The sequence below is a fragment of the Rattus norvegicus genome, chromosome 4 (assembly GCF_036323735.1).
Source record: "Rattus norvegicus strain BN/NHsdMcwi chromosome 4, GRCr8, whole genome shotgun sequence".
Taxonomy (NCBI): domain Eukaryota; kingdom Metazoa; phylum Chordata; class Mammalia; order Rodentia; family Muridae; genus Rattus; species Rattus norvegicus.
Window position 1 is genome coordinate 77,150,755 of NC_086022.1, and position 25,252 is coordinate 77,176,006.

The window sequence follows — 25,252 nt, forward strand, 5'->3', positions numbered from 1 at the left end:
CAAGTTAATAAAAAAAAAAAAAAAAAGAATAGACAAATGGGATCTCATAAAACTGCAAAGCTTCTGTAAGGCAAAGGACACTGTGGTTAGGACAAAACGGCAACCAACAGATTGGGAAAAGATCTTTACCAATCCTACAACAGATAGAGGCCTTATATCCAAAATATACAAAGAACTCAAGAAGTTAGACCGCAGGGAAACAAATAACCCTATTAAAAAATGGGGTTCAGAGCTAAACAAAGAATTCACAGCTGAGGAATGCCGAATGGCTGAGAAACACCTAAAGAAATGTTCAACATCTTTAGTCATAAGGGAAATGCAAATCAAAACAACCCTGAGATTTCACCTCACACCAGTGAGAATGGCTAAGATCAAAAACTCAGGGGACAGCAGATGCTGGCGAGGATGTGAAGAAAGAGGAACACTCCTCCATTGTTGGTGGGATTGCAGACTGGTAAAACCATTCTGGAAATCAGTCTGGAGGTTCCTCAGAAAATTGGACATTGAACTGCCTGAGGATCCAGCTATACCTCTCTTGGGCATATACCCAAAAGATGCCTCAACATATAAAAGAGACACGTGCTCCACTATGTTCATCGCAGCCTTATTTATAATAGCCAGAAACTGGAAAGAACCCAGATGCCCTTCAACAGAGGAATGGATACAGAAAATGTGGTACATCTACACAATGGAATATTACTCAGCTATCAAAAACAACGAGTTTATGAAATTCGTAGGCAAATGGTTGGAACTGGAAAATATCATCCTGAGTGAGCTAACCCAATCACAGAAAGACATACATGGTATGCACTCATTGATAAGTGGCTATTAGCCCAAATGCTTGAATTACCCTAGATCCCTAGAACAAACGAAACTCAAGACGGATGATCAAAATGTGAATGCTTCACTCCTTCTTTAAATGAGGAAAAAGAATACCCTTGGCAGGGAAGGGAGAGGCAAAGATTAAAACAGAGACTGAAGGAACACCCATTCAGAGCCTGCCCCACATGTGGCCCATACATATAGAGCCACCCAATTAGACAAGATGGATGAAGCAAAGAAGTGCAGACCAACAGGAGCCGGATGTAGATTGCTCCTGAGAGACACAGCCAGAATACAGCAAATATAGAGGCGAATGCCAGCAGCAAACCACTGAACTGAGAATAGGACCCCCGTTGAAGGAATCAGAGAAAGAACTGGAAGAGCTTGAAGGGGCTCGAGTCCCCATATGTACAACAATGCCAAGCAACCAGAGCTTCCAGGGACTAAGCCACTACCTAAATACTATACATGGACTGACCCTGGACTCTGACCCCATAGGTAGCAATGAATATCCTAGTAAGAGCACCAGTGGAAGGGGAAGCCCTGGGTCCTGCTAAGACTGAACCCCCAGTGAACTAGACTATGGGGGGAGGGCGGCAATGGGGGAGGGTTGGGAGGGGAACACCCATAAGGAAGGGGAGGAGGGAGGGGGATGTTTGCCCGGAAACCGGGAAAGGGAATAACACTTGAAATGTATATAAGAAATACTCAAGTTAATAAAAAAAAAAAGAGTACATTCATTTTTTATGACTCGAGAGAATGTTTATGTGTATAATATGTCTTGATCAAATCTACCCTACTTCCTACTCAATTTCTTCCATACCCACCACACACACACACACCACTTTTCCCTGATAATATTCTATACTCTTGTTTCAAGCCCACTGGAATCACTCAGTACGGCCACTGTATGCATGGGTATAGGTCCAGCTGCTAAGAGCTGGACAGTCTATCAGGGGCCACACTCCAGAGAAAAGAATAAGAAACCTTGCTCTTCCTCCTCCAACAATCATTAACTGCCCTTAAGCTCCTCAGCTAGGGGGTGAGACTGTATGAGACCCACGCCCCCATTCTAACCTGCTGCTTCAAATGCTAATCTTCTCCAAACACACCCTCACAAAGACATAGAAATAATGCTTTGCCAATTAACTGAGCATAAAATTAAGCATAAACCTTGTCTTTTATTGATTTTATTGTTAATAAATCATAAATTTAAAGCAATTCTTTTGTATAAATATAACATTAGCATTTGATAAAATGAAAGCAAATCTGTGTGAGATATATATATATATATATCTTGTATATATAAAACTTTGTGTGTAAGGCAAAAACACCGACATTCTTAGCATAGAATAGTGTCTAAGCTGTGCTGAGATACCCTTGCTGTGTTGTTTTGTATTCTGTGGCTTCAGGGCATGCACAGTACGGAGTGTGCATGTCCTGTGTTCAAAATCGAGGCCACTGAGATTCTGTACATCAAAGTAGGACAAGCACTGCTAGAAACACTTTGGACTCATTAAATGTTTGATTTGGGATTAATTGTTGGTCTTTGAATGTCCTGAAACCTTTTGTTGTTGACAATATTTTTTGTACCATCTCCACAGTCAATGACAAAACACTATATAAGATTATAACCCGCAGCTGAGCTTTAGTTTAAACTACCTGGACTTTTGCTTTGCTGAGCTGAGCTAAGAAGGTCATATATAGCAAGACATATAGCAAGGCAGATTTCTCTCACTCAAATCAACCCTATCTTGGTAAGTGGAGACAGTATCCCCATTTCTGTTCAAAACAGCAATTCTAGACTCCAGTTTTAAAAAATGTCTCATTTCATTGTGCAGAACTGATAGAAGGAAGAGTCTGTGGAAAGAAATATAGTTTTCTTTCCCTAGAAAAGACCACAGACCAGCTAATTTTCCTTCTACTTAAGAGTCTTATTTATTAGTATTTTTGTAACAGAGGGTGCCTGTTCCTTCTGGCACCTGTTCTGTTGGATCTCAGAAACTAAGCAGGCCTGGACCTTATGGGTACTTGGATGGGGAGCCTTGTCTGTTACATTTCCTGAACTCAAATCTCCCCCCCCCTCTCTCTCTCTCTCTCTCTCTCTCTCTCTCTCTCTCTCTGCCTCTGTCTCTGTCTCTGTCTCTGTCTCTGAAATAGGTGTGGCCAACTTTTCTGTTTCTTACATGCACACCCAGCCATGACAGCTATCACACTGTAGGGCTGTAGATGGCCCAACTGACAGCTTTTCATAGCATCTCCAATCCTTAACACAATACCTGGCAAAAGGCTGTGCTTGATAAATACTTGATAAGTGATCATTTTGTAGTATCAGCTTTTAAATTCCATTTTTTAATCTGTAGATGACCCGTTTTCAATGTCTGCTCACGATCCCTAGAAAACACAGGAAACAATCAAAATAAGATACCAACTTGAAAAGAAAATGAAATTGGTGCAAAGTATTCCCATAGAATTTTTAGTGGACATTTCCCAGTAGCTTTAAATTCCTTCCTTGTAACATTAAATCTACAACCTAAACTAGAAAAGCACCCCATTTAAACACCTCAGTGTGTGTCACTAAAGAAATGAAACATAAAATTATTTTCTTCTGTGCTTGGCTTTGATGCTATTTTTTAACTGACAGAATGATCCTAAATCTGAGATATTCATCAAATATTGAAGTCAAGATTAAGTTCAGCCTGCACATACAACTCTTTCATAAAATCATCCCAGGTGCCCAAAAGACACCTTTATTGCTCCCTTTTCTAGTGGTCCAAACATCTCTTTTCTGAGAAATCACAATAATTACTGAGCTGAACCACAACAAAGACCATGGAGAGAGGAAAATTTAAAAAAAAAAAAAGAGCATTACTTGGGCATTCAGAGCAAAAGTACTTAACAAACGCATCTCACAGACCTGTGGGATGTTAGCGGCAGTTTAAAAAACACCTACAGAAAGATCGGGTCAACATCTGACCTGTCTCAACTCATCAGTTTTATTTTGATCACTACACTATATCAGTATTAGCTTTGCTAATGAAAAGCAAACACAACAAGTGCAGCATTTGCAGAGAGCATCGAAGGAACATCCCATCTGCACACATATACATGACTTATTTTCCCCAAAGCTATCCAGCTTCAGACTAGATTGACCACTGATTCCAGGGGATAATTACAAGTTCAGTTCCCTTAGAGACTTTTGGGGGGGGTTATAAAGTCCCAGCATGAGAAGTGATACAATGAAATACATCAGCCATCAGCTAGATTTTTCTAGTCCTGTGGGTGGTCATGCATGGAGCAGCTCACTGCAGTGGACAAAATGCCCTGGGGCAGAGGCTGGGCTAGGGACTCACTGAACCACCAGAATGGGCAGGGAATGAGAAAAGTGTTCATCCATGCTGGAACCGACAATAGAAGAGACAAGTTAGGCAGAAGGTGGTGGCAACTGATAGGCTCACAGCCCAGACCGGAGAGGTCCCACATGACAACAGCAGCTGGCACCCGTGTAACCCCTCTAGGTCAGGGCTTCTTCAACTGTTTTCTGCTCGGAACTCCCTTTTGCCTGAGAAACGTTTTACACAGCCCTAGGTGTGTAGGTGGATTATTTGTTACTGGTTACTGTAACAATGTCTTGGCTCCCGGTTTGAGTACTCTAGGGTGAGATCATGGCGGGCGAGCTGTGACCTAGCTGCTCACACTGAGTCCCAGTCAAGAAGCAGAGACCGAGGGATGCTTGCTTTCTGCTTTTTATTCACTTGCAGGCGCTAGCCCAGGCTGAGGCGCCACCCACATTCCAGTGAAGCTTCCCTCCTCAGTGTAGCTTTTCTGGAAGCATCTGCATCGACACACCCAAAGGAACGTGCCCATGGTGATCCTAAACCAATCAAGTTAACAATAAATCCGAACCTTCACAATAGGTCTATAATTGGCATACGAAACTTACATTTGCTAATAAAAATAATCACAGTCAAATGTATTTTTTAAACAATTTTGTTATATATTAAAGAGAAAACCAATTCATGTACTGAGAATATGGAACCCATGCATTCCAAAAATACACTAGTTTGATACTTTTGTTTTATGGAATAATGGGGAAATACTAAAAATCTCCCTTTCAACAGCAGTAGGGTTAGCTCAGCAATTAAGAACACTGACTACTCTTCAAGTGGACCTGGATTCGAGTCCCGGGATCCACATGGTAGTTTACAACCATCTGCATCTACACTTCTCAGGGATCCAAAACCCTCTCTTGATATCCATGGGCACTGCACAAAGTGGTACCAAACATACATGCAGAAATAAAACCCCACATACATAAAATAAAACTAAATTAAAATCTCAAAAAAATTTAACCTCCATTGTCAACTATTAAACAATTATTTCTATAAGTGCATAAAACTCTGAATCTGTATTTGTACAGTTAAAAACAGTGCAGTTCTTAAAACACAACTGTCTCAATTCTGAGCCGTGGTGTTTCAGGTAGTGTGTGATGGCTGGCGTTGCTTGGCTTGATGGCATACATGGTGCTAAGAGGGGAGCTGTATGTTTAGAACCAAGGCTGCTTGGCAAAACAGGCAAATCAGCCTGAAGCACCGTCTATGCATTTGCTTTTGAGTTAAGCCTTCTGCTGTTAACACATCTTTTCTGTCTCCAGTCAGGGGAGTGGGTCATAGGTCCAGTAACCATGATGTCAGTGTTGGTAATTTGCTCATTTACCAGCACAGCAATCCAATGGAGCCGAGACCCATTCTATAACAGAAAAACTGAGGAACAGAGAAGTTAAAGAGCTTGCTCAAAGGGACCCAACTAAGGGGCAAGCAACTGGAACATGGACAATCTCTTTAGCACCCATTCTCTTGACTCCTGCACTGTGATTCACATCCTTTCAGGCAGCAGAGGGTAGCATCTGGGAGTGGGAGAGTTTAAGCCTTCGAGGAGACCCATCAATGCCCTTCCATGGACATCTAGCTGCTTATACTGGGATCTAGGATGGCTGGAATAGGGAGAGGACACTGCTTATCTGCCTTCCTTTATATACTTAGTTATAAAGTATACATATGTAGGACTGTATTAATGTACATCACAAAATACGAACAACAGGGAAAGTTATTCGTTTAACAAAAACAAACACCAAAAATACCATAAATTCACTTGAAAGAGCACTTGCTTATCCTAAAGTTGGAAAAGAAGCTTATGGGGATATCTTGATCTAGATCCTAGTTTGCCTAGAATTATTCCCTCATTGTTACAGATTACTCCTCCATAGGAAAGTGAGTCTATGGGGAAAAAAAGTGGCAAAGAAAGACCCTTGATGTATTATGTCATCTTTAAACTATATATTAAAATGAAAACAAAAAAAATGTTCTTTTTAAAAGCCTGCAGCAGTACCCCCAAGAAAAAGGTCACCCGACAGGAGAAATTCTCTCTAAAATAATTCTTTTAAATGCCAGAAACAAAGCCAAAGTGTTGATCGGTTCTTTTTTTAACATTTCTCACAGCACCTCAACAGCCAGTGTATAAAATGGGGCATCAGAGTTCAAACAATCTAAGCAGCTCCTGGTGGCACAATATGTCTCTTTAAGGACCAACACACACACACACACACACACACACACACACACACACACACACACACACACACATACAGAATGGGGGAGGGCTGTTAAAATCACTTCATCAATCCTGGCAGCCCTGACCCCCCTGGCAGTAGCTGTTTGCTACATCTTGAATGAGAGTTAATATGGGGAGGTGGCACTGGCAGAACAGCCCAAACAAGGAGTCTTCAGAGCTCCTGCAAAGCCAGAGTCCCATAGTCATGCCTGCATAGTTCCCCATTCCCCACTACACCTAGGAAAGATTAGATTTTCAAGTTCTATTTTCATGGGTGTCCTTCGAGCTGTCCTAGATGCACAGGAAAGGCAGAAGGGTTGTTTCCAGCTGGAACCACAGAACCAGAATGCAAGTGCCCTTTTCCCAAATGAATCTCAACCTGCAAAGCTTGTAAAATGAGACTCCTAAATTCCACATGAAGGGAGCAGTAGAAGGAGCCGATAAGACGGATAGAGGTTGAGTTTCAAAGAGACTGACCCCTGAGCCTGTAGCAATCAAGACCACCTGCCTTGGAAGCCTTGGAAGTACATCACAGTCTCTCTCTGTTCTTGTTGAAGCCTCTGCTCATTTTTCCAGGTGAGAAGTTTGACAAGAGGGCATGATCCAGGAAGTAAACAATACTTCAGAGTCCATAGTGATTTCAAGTATGTGACTAGAAATTTTAAGTTCACTTTATTTTCAATATATAATCTATTTTATTGGCTGAGAATTTCACACGTGCACGTAATGCATTTTGGTAATATTCACCCAAACTCCTCCCTATAACTCCTCCCAGATCTATGCTCCACTTAAGTTTAATATCCATTACTAAGTGTCCAAAATGCTTCAAAGTGACTCTTTCTCTAGGTACTTTCCTGGGACATTTTTCTTGAGGTAGAGATGGTTAAATGAATGCCATAGCCTTTTAAAATCTTCCACCCTGAAAGTACTACCTCTATGCTCTGTGGCTGTGGGAACTGTGGCCGTAAATGTCCTCTCAAGAGGCAGTATACCATAATCGGTTTTCAAGGACACTTTGTTCCGATTCCTAGGTACTCCCTTGGTCATCTTTTCAGTATGTTTTTGTTAGGCGTCTGAACTTTCAGGAGTGTGTTACAATTCTACCTTACAACTCTACAGGTTTCTCTCTCTTTCAGGGAGGGGAGTACCAAAGTCAACCTTAAGTGTTGTTCCTCAGGAGCCATCAACTTTATTTTTTGAGGCAGGCTCTCTTCTGGGATATGGGGCTTGCTGATTTGCCTTTCACTGTGTCCCCAGTACTGAGATCACAAGTGTACTCCATGTCTTCCGTTGTTTTTGTTTTGTTTTGTTTTGTTTTGTTTTCTGTAGATGCTGGGGTCTGAACTTGGCTCCTCGGGCTTGACTGGAAGTTCTCTACCCACTTAGCTCTCTCCTTTCTAGCTGTGTCTTAATGGATAGCCAAACCTTCATAGGATAGCCATGTTCAAGATGAAGAGCATTTCAAATTCCCTCTTGCATAGGAGCCCACTGTGGACGATAATGTCACATGCAGAAAAGGCAAGTGAGTCACTTGAGAGAAGGCCACTTGTAGGTGGAACAGAAGGTCAAAGATTTGCGATACCAGAAACTTGACTGTGGCTTTGAGTGCTGGAAACTGCAAAGGTTTTCAAAGACTACTTTTTCTCATCTAAAATGCAGCTGCCCTGTGAAGATTTAGCCAGCCATGTGCATGTCATGCAGACCTTCCTGCTTCTGCCTCTGAATCCTGGAAGTGGTTTTTGATCAGTTTCCATGATCTCAAACTACAGATCAGAGAGCAAACTTTCCTGCATGACAAGTGAGAGCAAACTCTCCTGCATGACAAGTATGTCATATCACTAGTAAAGGTTTCCTGAAAACCATGTGGAGGTATTCCTGTGGGGTGTGTGTGTGTGTGTGTGTGTGTGTGTGTGTGTGTGTGTGTGTATGTGTGTGTGTGTGTAAATTTACATGTAAGTTCAGGAATGGGGGATATATACTCATGCTGTCTGGAAATCACACATATCCCAGAAAATTACTTTGAGATTAATTTCATGACAGTGGAGACAGTTATAGATCTACATAGAAAGCCTTTTGTACATGTTTTTAATATCTTTTGTGGAAGAATAAATTTATTTCACCTAATGATGAATTCATTCATTCTTTTTCCATAGATGTGGTTAAAAAGAAGAATCTAAAATAGGGGGAAACCATAATAGAAGAAAAACATTAAAGTAGAATTTTTGTTGTCAGTAATTGAAGCTGTCTCCTCACTTAGAAACATTGTTTTCATTGAGGCATAAGGAATATAGGGTCCGGCTGAGACCCAACACTCTATAATATTCATTTCCCCAGATAAAGTGCACATGCATCAGACATAGAGATGACAAGAGGTCTTCACTGTGTAACGGGCTCAAAGAGCCCAGTTGTCTAGGTCATGTGCAATAATACAGAGACAGGGTAGCCCAAGGTCACTGCCTTCATTTCCCTTTCTCCTCTTTTCATATTTTACTTCTTTTTCCTCCTTCTTCTACCAAAAGGCAAAACATAATAACTTCCTTGAAAATCTCATTTCAGGAACTCTGGGTAATTCATAATACTGAACTTTTTCCACAAACATACTGATATTTTATTATATTTTTCCTTCTTTTTTTTTTGACAGAGTGGTCACAGTATGCAACTCTGTCTGTCCTGCAACTCACTATGTAAACCAGGATGGCCTCAAACTCATAGAGATCCACCTGCCTCCCCAGTGCTAAAGGTTAAAGGTGTGTCACTATGCCCAGCTCCATTGTATCTTGATTTATTTTAGATGAATCTTTCCTTAATAATAGAAACACATCAAGATGTTGTTTCTAAGGAGAGAAATGGGTGCAATAGCTATAAAAAACATGTGAGTATGGGCAGATCGATCCATGACGTCACTAGTTAGCTTTCTTTCATTCATTCAAGATGTATACATCAGGGAAGTGAGAGATGTCTCGGCAGGTTAAGAGTACTGACTTCTCTTCCTGAAAGAAGCTCCAATTTCCGGCACCTACATGCTGGCTTCTATCTCATATCTAGTCTCAGGGTACCTGGCGTGTTCTTCTGACTTCCACAGGCACTGCACACATGCACAAACATACATGAAGACAAACCTAGATAGTTAACATAAAAATAAACCTCAAGAAAGGAAGTATATTTTAAGTACCCAGTATGTATCAGGATTTTTGTGTTGGGCTTTGGAGACACAAGCTGAGTGAAATTCAGTGTTTTAACTCAAGAAGCCTCCAGCCTGTTGCAGACGTATATGTAAATCACCAATTGTAGCCTAATGTGAGAAAAGCCTTCAGCTGCATTATATTTCTGGTTTATTTCAAACAAGAATAGCCAATGCAAAACAAAGCAAGGAGAGTCAACAACAAGAAAGGAAGATCAACACTGGGATATGCAGCCTCAGTATAAGGCCAGCTCCTGTGGGCAGAGACAAGTGCTCTCAGGACTGTCTTCTTCCGCTCCTTCCTGCCTTCAGAAGTGGCGCTCGGGAAATATCACTTTTACAAAAGTATGAAAACCTGATGAGAATTCTTGTATCTATAGTGGGAAACATGCAGCTTCTTGAGTTACATGAAGTGGAGTGCTTATAGCACAAAATATGTTTATTCAATGAACAGGTTCAGAGTATTTCTTCAGATCATGTAGCCATCAAAACTGTACATGAGTTCATTTCCCATGCAAAGGGTGAGGTTGCTACTATGGTTATCTGTGAAATTGCCAATAGAAATGAGGCATGTCCCCCAGAAATGACTGAAGGGTTTGTTGTTGTTGTTGTTGTTGTTGGTGGTGGTGGTGGTGGTGGTGGTGGTGGTGGTGGTGGTGGTGGTGGTGTTTAAAGACAGCCCAAATCAAAATGCTTAATCAATAATATCAATGAAAACAAGAGACAAAAAAGCACGATACGATAATGAGTGGGCTGGTTAGTTTATTATCAACTTTATGAGACTTAGAATCACTGTGGAAACAAATCTTTGGCATACCTAAAAGACATTGTTTAAATTTGGTTAACTGAGATGGGAAGATCTACTCCAAATACGGGTGATTCCAGTCCGTGGACCAGGGTCCAGGACTAAATACAAAGGCAGAAACAAGTTGAGTACAGGCATGCATTGCTCCCTGCTTCCTAAGATTAAACACAGTGTCTCGAGATTTCATGTTCCTGCTGGAAAACCTTCCCACAGTGATGAGCTGTATCCTCTGATCTTCCCTTAAGATGCTTTTGTCACAGCAACAGGGTAAATACAATGGTCAACTACTCTGACAGTTCAGCTAAGGAAGAGAATGTGTTCTGGGTTAAGCATAGGGCATAGAGACAGCCCATCTGGTATGTGGAACAGGCACAAATTACCTCATTAAGTAGTCCACAAATAAGTAAATAATTCCTAAAAAGCAGTAGCCTCTTAGAAAACTATGAAGTTAGCAATGCAGATGTAAAATTAGGCAGAGACCAGATTGGAACAACTTTACTGTTACAGGAAGGACTAACCTTGTTTATGTAAGTTCTGTCAAACTAGCATAAGAGAGAAAGACAGAGGAGAAAACATCTGTTAACCTGAACTTTTAATTCCTTTGGGTCTACCACTGTAAAATTATTTTAGAACATTTTCCTGAATGGACTCCTCTTTGGTGAATGATGTATGAATGGATGGTCTGGCATTGCTCTCAAGGCCACTTTGCAAAGGGAACACAACTGAAAGTGCTAAGCTATGAAAAGTCAGTGTGGACCAACAAGTTGAAGAGAACACTGTTGATATAAAAACTTTACATTTCTCTCAGCTTGACTCAGCAAATATTTATTAAATGTCTGCTGAGGCTGAAGGCTGGCTGAGATTACAAGGCAATCTTTTCCCTTCATACACTTATACGTAATAAGTCAGAGCCTTGAGTAAAGCATTTAAAGTCTATTGCCTGAGCCCTAGCAGAACCTCCATGTTGCCAGTTTATTCAAAAGACTGTGTGCACACACATATGTTTTAAATATCTATATATAATATAGATATTATACATATATATTCTGAAAGGGAACAGTATTAGCTCAAGACCAAGTTCTTAGCACAAAGGATATTTATTGCCCCCAGAGGAATGAAGGAGATACAAAGATGGGAGATAGAGGATGAAGGAGAAGGGAACGAGGGAGACAGGGAATGGGCATTTGTCCCAGAGTTGGGAAAGGGACTGCCTCTGGATAGAGAAGACACAGTGTGCCTCATAGGCAAAAGGCATAGTGGTTCATAAAGGTAAAAAAGGGAAACCTTGTGTTAGGATTAGTAATTTAATTTTAATTGGGCATGTTAATTAGGTGAGCTAAAGGGGACTTTTGATTCTGGAGTTCAATACTTTGATAACTGGACCTTGATGGTCAGCCTCAGGAGAAGGAAGTGGCCCAATAAGGGAAAGGACCTTGGAGACTAGCTTTACAATGTAATCTAATGGTTTTAGCAAGGCAGCGGGGATGGGGGAAGGGCAAGACCTGCCAGAGCCATGGCTGCCATGCTCCGATGGCTAGTCTCTTCACATCCTAAAAATGGTTTTCAAAAAATATGTACACAGGCAAATATTTGCATTTGTTTATATTTAGAAATAATACAATGGTGTGTCAACCTTGATTTTTATGACTCCAACTTGTTCTTTTATTACTCAAGATTCTATATATATAATATTGAAATCAATATTATTTTAGTTCTGAAACACCTAAGTATTATGTTCTATAAATATAAATATTACATTTTAAATATTTACAACTAAGTATTTACATTATCAAATATACTGTAGGTAATAATAGAGAGAGGGAAAATTGTGATAAAATGTTAAAAGTTAAAGAATCTTAGGTCTGAGTGCATAGCTCAGTGGAAGACCGCTTGTCCAGTGTATTCCAGGCCCCAGGTTTCATCCCTAGCACCACACAAAAGAAGGCAGAGGTGAGGAAGAGAAGAGAGAGAGGTGAAATTGGAGAATCTAGATTTGGGGGGTATAGGCTTTTTTTGTCTTACTTTAAAAGCTATTTTATATTATCATTATCAATATCAATGATATCAATATGTATCATTCTAAAATGTTTAAAAAATAAGTTGCTGGAACGGTGGCTCAGTAGTTATGAGCGCTTGCTGTTCTTCCAAAGGACCCACGTATTATTCCTAGCTCCCACAAGTGTAACTCCAGTTCCAGGGAGATGTACAATCCCACTGAAGGAGCCTGCACACAGATGGTGCACATAACTCATATAGGCACACACACACAATGAATAAAAATGAATAATTAAAACCCTTTTATATTTAAGCCAAGAGATTTCTTGGTGTTGATACCATTTTTCTATAACACTCTCTAAAATATTGAGTCATGTACAGTTCTCTGCAGCAGCAGTTCCCGGTCCAGACTGCACAGTGGTTGCTATGAAGACTAGTTGAAGTTGGCTGATGGTCAGCACTTCCCTAGACCAACTGCCTCAGAATTATGGGAGTGTAAATATTAATTTTAATATAAATCTAAGCTGTAAATTAATATAGTGGCTGTATTTCTTTATCCTAGCTAGTTTTCAATAACAACATAGACCAAGATTTATTTTCAAGCTTCGCCTCAATACTTGGGCAGTCAGTTGATCTATATTAATCTCCTAAACTAATCCAGCTACCTCCAAGCCAATATGCTCATGATACTTGCATTTAGGGCCTCAAATTCTCCATCTGAACTCTCATGGCTCCTTCCTCCTCCTTCCTCATGGCTCAATCTGAATCTCTCTTCCTCTCTCTCATCTCCTGACTGGCAGAAATCCTGCCCTATTCTCCCTTCAGTGCAGCCATTGGTGATCTACTTTCAATGACAAGGCAAAGAACAAATGGTAAGAATTGTTTACACAAACTTGAAAAAAGGAGATTTTTGACCTAAGCATTACAATGCCATGGATTAAAACAAGATATGAGGGCAGAGAAACCAGCATTTATTTGAATAATACATGGGTAAACTTTACACAGTGCCCAAAAATCTTGCCTACATTGGCATTCACACAAGATGCTCTGCTGTTCACTCATTGTCTGAACCTTTATCTTTCACACTCCTTCATGCTTCTTTGCAAGCTATTTCCATGCTGACAATACCCTCATCTGCCTATTTAGAGAAACCTAGTCATTTGTCAGAACTGACTGAGAAATCACTTTCTTGATGAAGCCTGGGGACATTCCCACAGCTGCCCACAGCTGGAACTGTTCTCTTCACCTGCTATTTATTCCTCCCTGCTCTGTGACCAGCTCTCACACCTTGCTGTGGGATGCGTTTGCTCACCTCCCAGCCAACCGTGAACTCCTTTAGGGAAACTCCACTTGATAGTGCTTTTATTGTCTCCATGAGCCAATGTACATACAGTACAATTTTACAAAATGGTTTCTAAACTAAACGCAGATGAGGTTAGAGCTGCTGGAATGGTGTTAGAACATGGTGCCAGGGATACAGAGGGAGGAGAGACACTACATAGGGCATCTGGAGGAAAAGAGATCTTACACTGAATCAAGGAGTAACAGAACACTATCAGAGCAGGTAGAAGATTGAAAGAAAAAAGAAGGGGGCCGTTCAAGGAACCCGTGTGGCTAAGCACACATTCAGAGTGTAGACAGATGGCATGAAACCTGAGGAGGTTCAAAGCTGGATTAAGAAGGGCATGTAGTCATTCAGGAAATAGCGTGTAGCACAGTGCAGGCCCCCAAACTCTTCTCCATAAATACTTTAGTGAAATAATGAAATCATTACTTTTATACTTTTTACCTTACATGGTACTAGTGACAACCCTCCTCACCAATACATAAGGAGAGAAATCAGTTTTCAGTTTAGGAGTGAAGAATGTGAAAGAAGTAGGTCTCTAGAGGGTGCCCCTTAAAAGCTCATTGTAATTGTCAAGGTGAGACCAGAATAAGTAAACCAGACATACTACAGAGGGACAGCAAGGAGAGAATAGATTCTAGAGATGGTCCAGAGTGTGGGGTGACCTGGGACTTTTGCCTGTGAATGACCACTCAGGTATCATCCACCAAACTGAGAAAAGCAGAAAGGAAGGGCCTTGCAGGAATTGACAATGGCAGGAGATGGAGACCTCTGCTCTATGGCAGGAGATGATAAGCCACTATGTGGCAGGAGCTGACAAGCTCTGCTCTACCAGTTGAGGTTGAAGGTTTGAAGCAACGGAGACAAGGTGGGGATTTAGAGTAAGACAGAAGGCTGCAAGGAAGACCTCAAAGTACAACCATTTAGTGATAAGCTGAAGATAGAGCTGCTGTGTAGACTGACAAGGAAAATCCTTCTAGATAAAGTCAAAAGACAACCAAAGAGTCTCCCAGGGCAAACATGACCCTTCCCTTTGGTTCTGAGAGATTCACAGTGATCTTAGCTAAAGAGACATCACCTCAGCAAATGGAGGCAGACTAAAGCATTGCCTTGGACAGAGAGAATGCAAGACAGAGGAGATTTCTAGAATTTTCTCTTTGATGGAAATATGACTGAATCTCTGAAGAGCATTCTAAACTTTTACACAGTTCTCATTCCCAGCAAGCCCTTTTTGTGTTGACCTCATAAACCCTGAATTCTAGATGAGCTCCTATCTCTCTGTGTCCTTCCTCTTCTCCCCTCTTCTACAAAGTCTGTTTCTCCTTTCAGTGACTCCTGAGGATGCTCTAAAACTCCCTTTCTTCTCACTTGAAGCACACTTTCTCTAAGAGAATCCATTTAAGTTCCTGGTATTCAGTAGCATCTACAGTCATTCTAAGAGTTACATTTTCTAGTCTAGGCCTGTTGGATATCCCCAGCTTCCTGACTCAGAAACAAAACTCAACCTGTTCTGAGCTGAATGGAGACCAATATATTCCAATACCCACAATAGCTCATGCATTTTTTTCTGTGAGTAGCTTTTTCTGTGAGTACTGGGTATTCATGGTCAGAAGATCGCACTTACCCAGAAAGTGCTTTTCCCACTGAACCATCTCTCCAGCCCAATTTTCCTTACTCTTAACCAGCACAAAAGGCTTTTCATGGTGCCTATTGTCTTAGTCAGGGTTTCTATTCCTGCACAAATATCATGATCAAGAAGCAAGTTGGGGAGGAAAGGGTTTATTCAGTTTACACTTCCACAATGCTGTTCATCACCAAAGGAAGTCAGGACTGGAACTCAAGCAGGTCAGGAAGCAGGAGCTGATGCAGAAGCCATGGAGGGATGTTCCTTACTGGCTTGCTTCCCCTGGCTTTCGCAGGTTGATTTCTTATAGAACCCAAGACTACCAGCCCAGGGACAGCACCACCCACAATGATCTGGGTCCTCCCGCCTTGATCACCAGTTGAGAAAATGCCTTACAGCTGGATCTCATGGAGGCATTTTCTCAACTGAGGCTCCTTTCTCTGTGATAACTCCCCCTTGTGTCAAGTAGATGCACAAAACTAGCCAGTACACCCATAAAATCTTTTTATTCTGATAGTCCAAACCACTATTGTATTTTTTTTCTGTCCTATGCATCCCTGTCCCCTTCTTTTAGCCCAGTCATCAAAATGCAGCCAGCTACAATGGGTCGTTGGCTTTGTGTTGTTTTTGAAAAAGTATCTTGCTGGGTAGCTCATTTTAACCCAGAACTCATATGTTGCCCAAGCTGTCCTCAAACTCACAGAAATCCTCTTGCCTTTGTCTCCCAAACACTGGGCTTTCAGGAATAAGCCACTGTACCCATTCACAATGGCCTTTTCAATGACTTGTTTCTTTTGCTTTGGACCCTCCGTGACTTCCCCTTGCTTTCAGTCTTCGGTCATAAGACCCGATCACACCTGCCTTTCTCCCTAGCCCCACTTCTACCCACCTCCCTTGCACTTTGACCGCCTTGGCCTTCTCTGCATGGATCCTCAATGCCTGCTCCTTCCTTAGGCTTTTACCATGTTCAGTGCTATCCCTGGAATGTTTCTCCTAACTCAGCCCCAGTTAAATCTCATCTGCCTTTGGTGGTTAACCGCGACTTATTTCCTACTTAATTTCATGGGTCATGAAATATACTTTCTAAATATTTAAAAAAAAAAGAATATATGAAAAAGACTCCATGCTAACCAGAGGCAGACATAGGTTCAAGAACTAGTAGCTTCAGGAAGAGAATGACTTAGAGCCTACAACAATCCAATGATGCCTGACAAAGGTTAGTCAGTGAGTTGTGGTCAATACAAAGGCTGAAACCCACATTGTATGATCTCTGTCTCCACCAGTTCTTCTTGTCTCTCCAATGAGGTTTGCTGGAGCAAAGTCTTTATACAGCTTGATTGCTGACTACACTGATAATAGATACCAGCAAAGCTGCAGGAGCATGACCTTGGAGATTTGAGATGCAGACTGTCTTCCTGTAGAGCACTCATTAGAGTTGTTTGGTGCTGGTGCTCTTAAATTTTTACTAAGAAGGCCCCCTGGCTCCTCCATAGCCCAGTCACAGCTCACTGATGTATTTAATGTGCTTGGTACTTGTGTCTCACAGGGAAAGCGAATCGTTCAGGTTCAACTTGAGAGATTTTTTTCTTTGGCATTTTCCCCGTTTTGTACCGATTCAGACACATAAAACTTATTATATAGAAACTGACCTGGAAGTGACCGGTCTTTTAGAGAGAATGGTAGGAAATTGGTTACAATAGATACATATCCACCCGAGGACACAGAACTAGTAGAGGCAAGCATATTAGCCTGTTCCACATACAACGTTGTTAGTCCAAAATGTTTATAAGGAATTGAGGGAAACATCAAACAAACAGAATAAAAAACATTCAGGAGGGAAATTGAGTGGCATGCTTGGGGAAATAAAGCAGATTTTTGCCAGTGTAAAGCCAGGAGAGAAACTAGTTGTGATTCAGAATAGCAGAGCCTCTGAGGGATGATGGGAAATAAGTTTAGACAGAGCTTTGATGTGCAAAGTGCCCAAAAGGAAAGAAAAGGTAAGAATCCAATGCAGAAGAACAGTGAACAGAGAGATCTGGCAGTGGAGCTCCTAGGATTCACCTAAGGCTTTAACTAGATGACTAATTACAAAGCAGATAATAAGAGTGAGAATTATGGGCAATGACCTTTAAGCCAGGAGAGGGTCTGAGGACTCTGACGCCACTGGCGAGGCCCATGCCCCCTCTGCTACAGCCCTGCATCCCAGGAGCTCTTACTAGATTTGAACAGAAGCTTTGTAGAGTTTCCAGAATCCAGGGAATTGGGGAAGAGGTTTAGAAGGGAGCTTCAGGGAGCCAGAAGGAAGAAGAGAACTTTAAAGGTGGCTGGCAGCACCAGGGGCTGAAATGAGCATGGTTTGCTTGTCGGTGACTATGTGTGTGGAAAGAAATCACATACTGGAAGGATCAGGATGCAAGGTATGGGTTTGATCCTCAGCCCCCAAAATTGGCAGGAATAAGACAAACATTTCTTGGGCTGGAAGCAGCCTGGAGTGCTGGAGACCTCTTTTCTTGACTCCTTACTTAGTGTTGTCCTATCGGCAGCTTTGAAATCAAACTAGACAGCAGTATTTATACCATGGGAATAGGCAGAAGTACTAATAGGACTTCTCCCTCCCACAGAGCCAATCATTCTACCCTGACCAGCACTCCAAAGGATGCATTAGATGAAATCCTTGTGGGCACTGTTCCCTGGAGTTCAGATGGAAAATAAGCCTTCTCATCTTATGTTGATGTTTTTCTGTTTTAATTACCAATACACAGTGGCACTCTTCAATTATCTTTTATTACACATCCTGCGCTGAGAGGCTCAGCGTTTGTGCATTCTCCCACAAACCAGCCATCACTCAATTCCTCATTCCTACAAGGAAATATTTTCAAGCTGCAAGTTACTGACTTTAAAATAAACTTTAGGAAAAGAACCCATTTGCGAATTGGGAATTTTCAGTTCTGGCCCCTGGAGGTTGTTAGAGAACGAGAGAATCTTGTCAGTCTTTGAAATATAGGTTACAAAATATCCCCTAAGTGAAAAGGCAAAGGGAATGGAATTATTAAAGTTGGAGAAAAGAAAAAATGAGAGGTAATTTAATTATGGAGGGGGAACTGCTTGGGGAGTGTAGAGCTTCCCTCACACATGTGCTGTAACCCTTGGGGATTTGGTTTATACCCCAGGGGATGAATCTCTTTATGGTATTATTCTGAGAGGAATGATTTGTGAATTTTATTTCAAAAATTTGAAAAGTTCTTTTCCTGCATCAGGTATAATTTACATAAGATCTGTGTTGAAGACCAGGAAACAAGGTCTTAACCAGCACCATTACCATCCAGAATCATGCTAAGACAGTGCAGTCCATTCAAATTTTGAGAAATGTGACACAAATCAAAAACTATCATTCATAGTACATAGTAGAATACTTATATCTAAATTTGACCACTTTTCTATTAAAAGAAATCATTAAAATATAAAAACTGGAAACATGGCTAAAGAGATTACTCATTATGTGAAGCTCTTACCATCTAAGCCTATTTACCTGAGTTCAGATCCTCAGAACTCATGCAAAAGCTGAATACAGAAGGACATGTGCCCCTTTCCTCCCAGTGCAGGCAGCCCTAGTAGGACACAGGCAGAGGAAAGGAAATTAACTAAAGCTCACAGCCAACCAGCCTAGCACATGCAACTGTGAACAAAAACTTGTCTCAAACAAGGTCAAAGCATGGACAGACAACAAGCACTGACTTATGTAAGACTACCTTAGCATGCACGTACCCATCCAGGGGTGGAGAGAGAAAGGATGAAGAGAGAGAGAGAGAGAGAGAGAGAGAGAGAGAGAGAGAGAGAGAGAGAGACCAAGATTTCTAAATCAATAGAATTTAATGAAGGAATTGGTGTTATTTGAGCATTATTAAATTAGGATTCTTTTACATGTTTGTTCAGATGGGATGGAGATGTTACTTAAGAGATAATAATGTATCCCGATTTGGCATTTTCTTAAACCAATCTGAAACAATGAAATGACAGCAGTAAATCTGCTACTTGGAACCTTAAATGATTTACATGGCTCTGGGGCCTCAGTCTAACAGTTGGTTTATGATGTGGTTTCAGGATAACACATTTAAGCCTGGTTTGTTCCTTCCTCCAAAGCTGACATGAATCCATAAAGCTCTTAAATGATGACTCTAAAATATACAAAAGAATTCTCTGAGGCATGTCTTCAGATTGTTTATGTAAGGTTTTTAGATTTCTGACTTTCCCTTCATGATCTGCTGTGGGATGCTGTCTCCAGGTTAGCTGAGAAAAGAATAACATCATCCAGGCAGGGACCACTCAGCTACCTGCTCCATCCAGTTCCCTTCTGACTCATCTTCTACTCCAAGGACCTTAGGTACTGTGTGCACATTACATGGGAGCCTATTGTAAGTGCTGATTGCCTAGACCCACTGAGTCAGAACCTCTGAGTTTGATTCTGGACCCCAGACTGGGGAACCAGCATTTTAACAGGTTCTAATGAAGGTGATCAGAGAAATGTCAGGGGCCTAGCACTGTTCACTGCTGACCTCCAGTCCTAACTCAAGGATGCTCAGAAGAGCCTGGCGCCCAGATGCTCAAGTTTTTCCAAGTGGATTGCTGCATATGTAAGTTAAGGGTAATAGTGGCTTTCCGTGTATGACTGGCCTCTGCTGCCCAAACCCGCCCTCCCAGGCCGGCAACCTTGAATTGCAAAAACCCTGGCATGTTTGTCTTTAGCTGCATATCCATCTCTCCAGCCCACCTGCCTGAAACCTATGGCTTTTGTCCTGAATCCTATCCTTCCTCATTGCCCTCTTCTCTCCCACAGACCAGAGCCCATTCTCAATGAATGCCTCCCGTTCTCTGACAAAGCTCTCTATTGCAAAGAGAACCTCTCGGGGTGTTTGTTCCAAGCAGCATGTTCCATTTTCTCCTGTTTTGTTTAACATGATTCCAGAGGCCCGTCCTAGGAGCGTCTATCTGTTACAGAGATTCTGGGCTGCGTAAGTGGATATCTCTAGTCCTTTGGAGTCAAGCTTCAGTGCATTTTCCCACAGCAAGCCTTCCTTGGCCATAGACATAAAGCAGTTGTCACTGTTCCAGGGACCCTGTATACATAATTCTGGAACCCAGCCTGGAACCACACACATTCTACTTGTCCATTTATCCAAATCCTCCTCAGGATCAGGATCTCAGTGTCCAACATCACCCGTGCTGTATACAGTCAGTGCTCAATAGGTGTCTGCTATGACAATGAAATACTAATCTGAGCGCTAAGATGAGGTCCCTACCTCATATCTTCCATACGCATTGTCATTCTCACCATATTGTGCTGAGAATGGAAGTGTCTTCACCCGAACATAAGACACTGTCATGCAGGAAGGTCCCCAAGAACAGGGACCATATTTACTCATCTTTACATCCCTGTAAGCATGTAGCAGTCGGCATGGATAAAATACATCTTTAATCCTGGGTCTCTGAATAAGGATACTTTTGGCATTTTAACCAAAGCAATCCTTATCTGTAAGTCGTCCTCCTACATTGCTATCCTTTGATGTCTACTAGATGTCATCAGTATCCCTCCCATCACCTTGACAATGCTATGCATTCTTGCATACACATACATTTGTGAATGTCCTTGTGGCAAAAATTCAAGGAAAAAAATAGTGCTTCCTGTGGTGAGAATCTAGAGTCCACTGGGCTTTTCATCACAGCTGAGTGAGAATTACTGAGCTCTGTAGCAGTGCCCGACATGGGCTGACACTAAACTGTGTGTGGCATTTGTGCAATGGTCAGAGGTCAGCTACCCATAACAGACAGTAGTAGGCAGTCCTGAAACTACAGTGAGCTCATTTTTACTAAACGCTGGTATTTCCAGGCACCAGGCACACATACATAGCTGTTTAATCCTCACAGCCAACACCAGGACACAGTTCACAAAGAAGAAAACAGACATTCAAGCCAGGGACCCAAATCAATCCATTTGACAAGACTGAAAGTCCTTCCGGGGTATCTGACTCCACTCGTCTATAATAACTTCTTCAGAAATAATAAATGCCAAATCTACAGAGCTGGGACTGGCAAGATGGCTCAGCAGCAAAGTGTTTGCCGACAAGCATGAAGGCCTGAGTTCTGTCTGGAGACCCACATGATAGAATAAGAAAACCGATTCCAGGGTTGGGGATTTGGCTCAGTGGTAGAGCACTTGCCTAGCAAGCGCAAGGCCCTGGGTTCGGTCCCCAGCTCCGAAAAAAGAAAAAAAAAAGAAAACTGATTCCCATAAGTTGTCCTCTGATCTCCATATAGGTACTACGGCATATAAGATTTACACACACACACACACACACACACACACACACACACACACAATAAATAAATAAATAAATAAATAAATAAATAAATAAATAAATAAAACTAAGGTGTGTGTTGATACAGGCTTGTAATCCTAGGACATGGGAAGCTAAAGCAGGAAGACAGCAAGTTTGAGAGCAGCCTGTCTCAGAAAACAAAAATAATAATTGTAACCGTTCAGGCTTTCCTATGTCTGTCCCAGCCCCCAAATAATGACAAGGAGGATTACTTATATTTACAATGCTTTTGGCCTTAAGTTAAGCTCATTCCCAGCTAGCTTGTAGCTCAAATATCCTGTTTAAAGTAATCTAAGTTCTGCTACATGGCTGGTTACCTCTCCTCAGTTTCATACATCAGATTTCCCTTGCAACTCTGTGATGAATCTCCCTGCATCACTCTTTCCAAGGGTTCCTCTTTCTCTGCCACATGTGCCACCTTCTATTCTACCTTTTGCTATAGGCCATAGGCTTTTTCTTTTAACCAATCAGGATGTGCCTTAGACAGGCAAGGAAGGACAGAAACACATCTTCATACAATGCATATAAACATTATCTCTAGAAACAACTTTTTAAAAACTTGTCATATCCTATTAATTGCAGCATGGAGTAGTGTGTTATAGAATATATTCTTCGTGGCATTAATTTAGTTGGGTGTCAAGTGCTGCAAGAATAATGGGGGTGATTTGACAATGAGGTTTGAGAAATACTTCAGAGAAGAGGTATAAAGATAGCTAGAAACAGTGGCCGTGAAGTAAGGTAGCTCAGCCTTCAGGTGACTTCCAGTGATTTCAAGATGGTGGTTAGCAGGGAGTAGGGAATCCACAGAGGACTTCCTTGCCAGGAAGTGGTTACAAAGCTCAGATTAGGCTGTAGGAAAGGGCTGGCTCATAGAGAGCCAGGAATCTTTCTAATAATTTCTTAGTAATTAGGATGGTAATGCGGGTAGGTACTGTGCATTGAGTACTAATTACTCTCAACTTCCAAGATGAAATACTGTGGCCTGTAGAGACTGGTTAAGAAGTTCCAGTGAGGCAGGTCAGGAGCCACAGAGCTGAATTTGGAACCAGGTCTCTCTAATGCCCTATCTTGTGATTTGAAACCCTCAAAACTTCTCAAGTGTTAGAGCTTGTCAAAGGCTTTGCTGTTTGGATATCCAAATCAAATCCAGTCTCAAGGAGTATTACCCTATGGGCTTCTTAAATTAAGTTTGTGTTATAATACTGCCTTTCTTTTCAGTAGTCTCTTCAGTCAGAAAGCCAGTGAGTATTGTATAGTATTTATTTTTCTAATATGATCTTTGTTACGTCCCTTTAATTCCTTGTTGTGTTTTGTTTCTAGGCAAGGTCTTGCTATAGAACTCAGGCTGGCCTTGAATAGGAACTCTTCCAGCCTCAGCCTCCTGAGTGCTGGGATTAGAGGCATGCACGTCCCATACTAAGTTTTTATTGCTATTTTTGTTTTAATCTTACAGGTTTCCTTGTTGTGCCACAGGCTTTATTTTCAATAGCGTATTTGTATTGATGACAACAGTTCACCCAAATTCCAAGCCTAGCTATCATAGGCTTCAGACCTTTCTCATCATTTTTCAAATTTGTCCTTTCTTCTCGACAGATGTTGGTGCCTTTTTTGAAGAGGGCATGTGGCTGCGCTATAACTTCCAGGCCCTGACAGTCACTGCCAGAGACACAGGCAGCAGGGCTGAGAATTCTGCAGACCAGCAGCAGCACTTGGCTCCAGACCTGGCCCAGGAGCAGATCCACTTCAGCTTCAGCACTACCAAGGCACCCTGCATCCTCCTCTATGTCAGCTCCCTCACCACTGACTTCCTAGCTGTGCTGGTCAAGCCCACAGGTAAGAGCAAGCATACCTAGCCGTCTACCTTCAAACAGTAGTCAGACAGAAGATGCAAGTCAGAATTGTTCTTGGTTGGTGACTTATTCACCATGGGATGCTGAATGTACCTGACTCCTTTGAACCTCATTTTTATCCAGAATCAGAACAGCTTGTCAATTGAGTGCTTACCCCCAACAAGTTGATGGAACAATTTCAGGCTCTTTTCATATTTAGGTGACCATGAGATGCTTTCATCTGTATAATGATTCTTCTTATTCCTGTCAAACAAATACCTTTTCTATTGTACAAAGTAAAGGCATACCCTGAAGTAATGAAAATAACTTTTAATTAATTTATTAATTAAAATTTTTAATTAATAATAACAGATTAATCAATGAATTATCCTGGTTTGTGATAGTGTATCAATAGATTTCAATAAAAATGTTGGAACTCTCTTCCAAAGGCCAGAGACATGAATACAAACAAGTGTAATAAAATGGCAAGTAGAAAAATCAAGTAATACACTTATTAATAAATGCTTCAGTAGTGTGTAATTAATGACAGAGAAATGTTCCTTTTCTGTGTTTCTACCTAATATTGTCTCCCTTTCCTCATGATTAAAGCATTTGGCATTTTCATTTAAAAAAAAATGTTGGGACTCTCAATAAAAGTAGAAAATCAGAAATATTTCCATCTCTAAAGCCTTCCTGAATTTATACTCACAAATATATCCATAGAAAAACAATTACTGGGAGCATGGGGGGAATTGTTTTCACTTGTGAGTCCTTGGAAGTCTAGTCAGTCTTGAAGTACATAAACCTCTTTTTTAGACCAGGATTTGAGGAGTGTTAAATTCAGGTACACTTATGTGAAGGTCAGAAGACATCCACAGGCGTCAGTCTCCACCTTGCCTCTTCTTTGAGAGAGTATCTCTTTATTGTTCACCACTACATAAGACTGGTTAGCCCTGAGATTCTCAGGATTCTCCTGTCTCTGCAGACATAAGCTACTGCATCTGACTTTACATAGGTTCTGGGAATCAAAGCTAGAGTCCTCACACTTGTATAGCTAGTGCTCTACCCACTGAGCCATCTTTCCAGTCATTTGAAGGCATCAATTTTTTTTCTTTTTTTCCCCCATCTTTATTAAATTGGGTATTTCTTAGTTACATTTCAATTGTTATTCCCTTTCCCAGTTTCCAGACCAACATCCCCCTAGCCTCTCCCCCTCCCCTTCTCTATGGGTGTTCCCCACCCCATCCTTATCCCATTACCACCCTCCCCCAAGAATTCTGTTCACTGGGAGTCCAGCCTTGGCAGGAACAAGGGCCTTCCCTTCCACTGGTGCCCTTACTAGGCTATTCATTGCTACCTGTGAGCTTGGAGCTCAGGGTCAGTCCATGTATAGTCTTTGGGTAGTGGCTTAGTCCCTGGAAGCTCTGGTTGGTTGGCATTGTTGTTCATATGGGGTCTCAAGCCCCTTCAAGTTCTTTCAGTCCTTTCTCTGATTCCTTCAACAAGGGTTCCCGTACTCAGTTCAGTGGTTTGCTGCTGGCATTCACCTATGTATTTGCCATATTCTGGCTGTGTCTCTCAGGAGAGATCTACATCCATTTTCTGTCAGCCTGCACTTCTTTGCTTCATCCATCTTGTCTAATTGGGTGGCTGTATATGTATGGGCC

The 25,252-nt window shown here is 41.5% G+C and overlaps 1 protein-coding gene across 3 annotated transcripts in view; it reads left to right on the top strand.

Moving 5' to 3' along the window:
* The window catches only part of Cntnap2 (contactin associated protein 2), a 2,256,901-nt gene that overhangs the window by 2,041,397 nt on the left and 190,252 nt on the right, over window positions 1–25,252 (top strand). For all 3 annotated transcript variants that reach the window (NM_001427648.1, XM_039109027.2, XM_039109028.2), the window contains one exon: window positions 23,350–23,589. In NM_001427648.1, coding sequence (NP_001414577.1) covers window positions 23,350–23,589 — 240 coding nt within the window. The remainder of the gene's footprint in view (window positions 1–23,349; window positions 23,590–25,252) is intronic.